Source organism: Trypanosoma conorhini (assembly GCF_003719485.1).
Source record: "Trypanosoma conorhini strain 025E chromosome Unknown Tco_14.4_contig_00259, whole genome shotgun sequence".
Taxonomy (NCBI): Eukaryota; Euglenozoa; class Kinetoplastea; order Trypanosomatida; family Trypanosomatidae; genus Trypanosoma; species Trypanosoma conorhini.
The window spans coordinates 18,010-21,247 of record NW_021704346.1 but is presented as its reverse complement, the minus strand read 5'-3'; the positions used below and the strand labels follow the sequence as shown (position 1 = coordinate 21,247).

Below are 3,238 nucleotides of genomic sequence, written 5' to 3'. Positions count from 1 at the left end.
TCGTAGGTGTCAGACATGGAAGCACGCGTGCGTGAGGGGCCGACCGGCGGCGATCGGCGGCGGCGATCGGCGGAGGCGATCGGCGGAGGCACCGGCGGAGGCATCGGCGGAGGCATCGGCGGAGGCACCGGCGGACCCTGTGGCCCCGCCAAGGGCATCAGAGCCACGATACTTCTCTGAGGACCCGTTGCGGAATCCGCTTGGGAGTGCGTTTCACAAAGACTCCCTCGTTCATCCCATGCCGGCCTTCTCTTTGTATCCTAGGGCACAGGAGCTCGACGAGCGCGAAGCTGGAGAGGCCGATAAAGAGACCACGGCTTCACAGAAGGCGGAAAAGGAGAGCACACAGCGGGGTTTCGTCATCAGCACTGTTGTGGCTGTGGCCCTCGTTATTTCCTTCGGTGTGATAGCCGTAGGCCTAGCTGGTTTTCTACCCGGTCACCTTATTGGGTTTCGCGCCGTCTCTGGCACCGCGGAACTCATTCAAGTGGAGGCTGTGCGGGGTGTTATTATTATTATGCGTTCCACGATATTGCAGCTGCCGGACTTTGCTCACACTATCACTGCAAATTATATGCGCAACCAAACCAGCACGTATACGCCTGACGCGCTTCCCAAGAACTCTCAGTCGTTGCTGTATTCACTATTGAGCGTCCTCTCAACGTTCAAAAATACGATTTCCTTTTTTGAGTTTGTCTACAAAGGCGGTCTCTACGGTGTTGCATCCGAGTTCCTCTGGCCAAGTCCATTACGTAAAGACTTTCTATTGGGGTCTCATAATGATACGGCTGGCATGTCTCCTGTCCTGCTGTATGAGGCTACAAAACTGGATATTGTGTCGCCAAGGCCTTTTGGCGATTGGAACATCTCTAAAACCTTGACGGATAAAGACGGCGTATTTGGACTCATTGTGGATCCCTGGGTGCGAAACAAAAGCTTCCCACAACGCTGGTTTCCATATTCCCTGAATCGCACGGGTTTATATTTTGACTTTGTCATTCCCTTTGAGATTAATGGGAACGCCGGCTTCTGCGAGGTGGGCATGCCGACGCATCGGCTTTTGCGGGAGTCAAGACCACTCATTGCGGCTTTGCGACAGCACGGGCGTGTAATGCTTTTTGATGACAAGCGCGACATTGTCATACTGACCAGTTGGGGAGAGAAGGCGACGTGGTGGAATGGAGAAGACTACCTGAGTTTTGGTTACCTCACGCTGGAGAGTATCAAAGACCCTATCGCCGCCGCGGTTGCACGGCAAGTGGAACTTCATCGACAAGAAATGAATGATCTTGTAAATAACACGGCGGAACTCACCTTTCCGTACGAAAACAGCGCGGTGCGGGCAAGTTTTGCACGGGTCACCGATAAAAATGGATTAAATGTAATGTTGTCTGTGGCTGTTTTGCGCTCCGATTTCTTTTCAGGAATTGTGCGGGCACGCACCATCATTCTTGTTGTGGTTATTGTGATTGTTGTGCTGTCGGCCGTCACCGCCTTCGTGGGGGCCTGCTACCTGGTGAAGCCGCTGGCGCACCTCGTGAAGGCGCTAAAAAAGGCCTCTAACCTGGAGCTCTCTAGCAGTGATAGCGAGACGATGAGCCCCTCACGAATTCTGGAGGTGGGGGAGATACAAGCAGATTATGTAAAACTCCTTCGTCAGCTGCTGACGCTGCGCAAGTTCGTGCCCGAGGCCATCCTCGCCCGCACCAATCTGGGTGATATTCCAGGCGCCACCTCCTCTGTGGCGATACATGAAACCTCCGCCGCTCAGAACAGTCTTTTTTACTCCGAGGCTAGTCGTTCACAGGGTGGGGAAGGCGACCGAGAGGTGAACCGAGATGTCAGGCTTAACAGTGGCGTTTTCAGGGAGCAACTCAACCAGTTTGCGCCGAAGCACTGTACGGTGGTAGCTGTTGAGTTTCAAGCACCACAACAAGTAGAGGACTCCAAGAAGTACATGGCGATCTTCATTACTACAGCGACTGAGCTCTTTGGCTGTATTGAGTTTATTGGGCCCGACAAATTTATTGTAAGCTTTGGCGCACACACGGCGATTCCTTTGCATTCCATGAAAGGCTGTCGATTTGCTTTTGAGTTTTTTGCCAAACTCACGCCTCCGGAACAGGATGCAGTTAATATTGTTGTGGAGTGCAACGAGTTTCTCGTCGGAACCTGTGGCGCGCGCTTGCGTAACGCGCGTGTGTTGTTTGGCACGGAGTACTTATTTGAGCTGACGAGAGCCATGTACGGGGCCCCTTGCCACATCGCAGCCACCTCCGGCGTGGCTTCCCAACTTCAAGGATACCAGGCATATCCCATGGATTGTGTTCTCATCCACTCCACTACGCTGCCGATTGTGCTCTACGAGCTACGCATACTCAAGCTGGACGATGAAAAGCTTCAAGGCGTCGCAAAGCACTTTCGACTCGGATTTTCGGCAATGCGTCAGGGCTATTACAAGCAGGCCATATCGCATTTCCAACGCGTGGAAAGGTCGGTTCCTGAAGTACGACGCCTCATTCGGTTGTGTGCGCAGCGCCGGTTAGCCAAGGACACAGCGCCCTATGTGCGTTGTGTGAACAGTGCATACGAGATCGAAAGCAACACGCAAGATGAGTCCACTAGGGAACTTCAGGAGGAGGTTACAACAAATAAGACAGCTTTCCCGGAGAAGTCACCCTCAACTTGCGACGCGGAAAAAAGGGGATCTTCCGAGGAAGATAGTATGGCCTTGTTTGCAATGTATCAAGCGTCATCCTCCTCGTCGTCCGCAGCGGAGAATTTCCAGTTATGGGAGGAGGGCGGTAACGCCGCGGACGATTTGCCGCTGTTCCTGACAGACATGAATCAGCGAGTATGGACGAGGTCTCTGAAGAAGATCAGCGAGGGCGCCTTCAGTTCCGTGTTCCTGGGAATGTCGGAGGATGGTGTGCAGGTGGCCATCAAATGCATCCCGCGGCGGCGTCGCGACATTATGCAGGAATCTCTAGAGGCGGAAATGAACGTTGCCTCTAAGCTGCGCCACCCGAACATTGTTCAGTATGTGTCCTGCAGCGTGGTTCAGTCTCACCTTGCCATTATCATGGAGTACGTGCCTGGCGGCTCGTTGCATACTGTGATCAAGAACTTTGGGCGGATGAGTCCGTTAGTGGCACGTCGGTTTACGGTGGATATCTTGAACGGCCTTAACTATTTGCATGGTCTTGGCATCGTGCATTGTGATGTGAAGCCGCACAAC

General features: G+C 53.3%; 2 protein-coding genes across 2 annotated transcripts in view; both read left to right on the top strand.

Moving 5' to 3' along the window:
- Nucleotides 1–35, top strand: part of Tco025E_04823 (putative serine/threonine protein kinase) — a gene marked incomplete at both ends in the record, with an annotated part of 423 nt that extends 388 nt beyond the window's left edge. The window contains one exon of the mRNA XM_029371728.1: nt 1–35. This exon is cut by the window's left edge and continues 388 nt beyond it. Coding sequence (XP_029228170.1) covers nt 1–35 — 35 coding nt within the window.
- A 203-nt stretch (nt 36–238) lies between these two features.
- The window catches only part of Tco025E_04822 (putative MAP protein kinase), a gene marked incomplete at both ends in the record, with an annotated part of 3,477 nt that continues 477 nt past the window's right edge, over nt 239–3,238 (top strand). Inside the window, one exon of the mRNA XM_029371727.1 lies at nt 239–3,238. This exon is cut by the window's right edge and continues 477 nt beyond it. Within this exon, the coding sequence (XP_029228169.1) occupies nt 239–3,238 (3,000 nt within the window).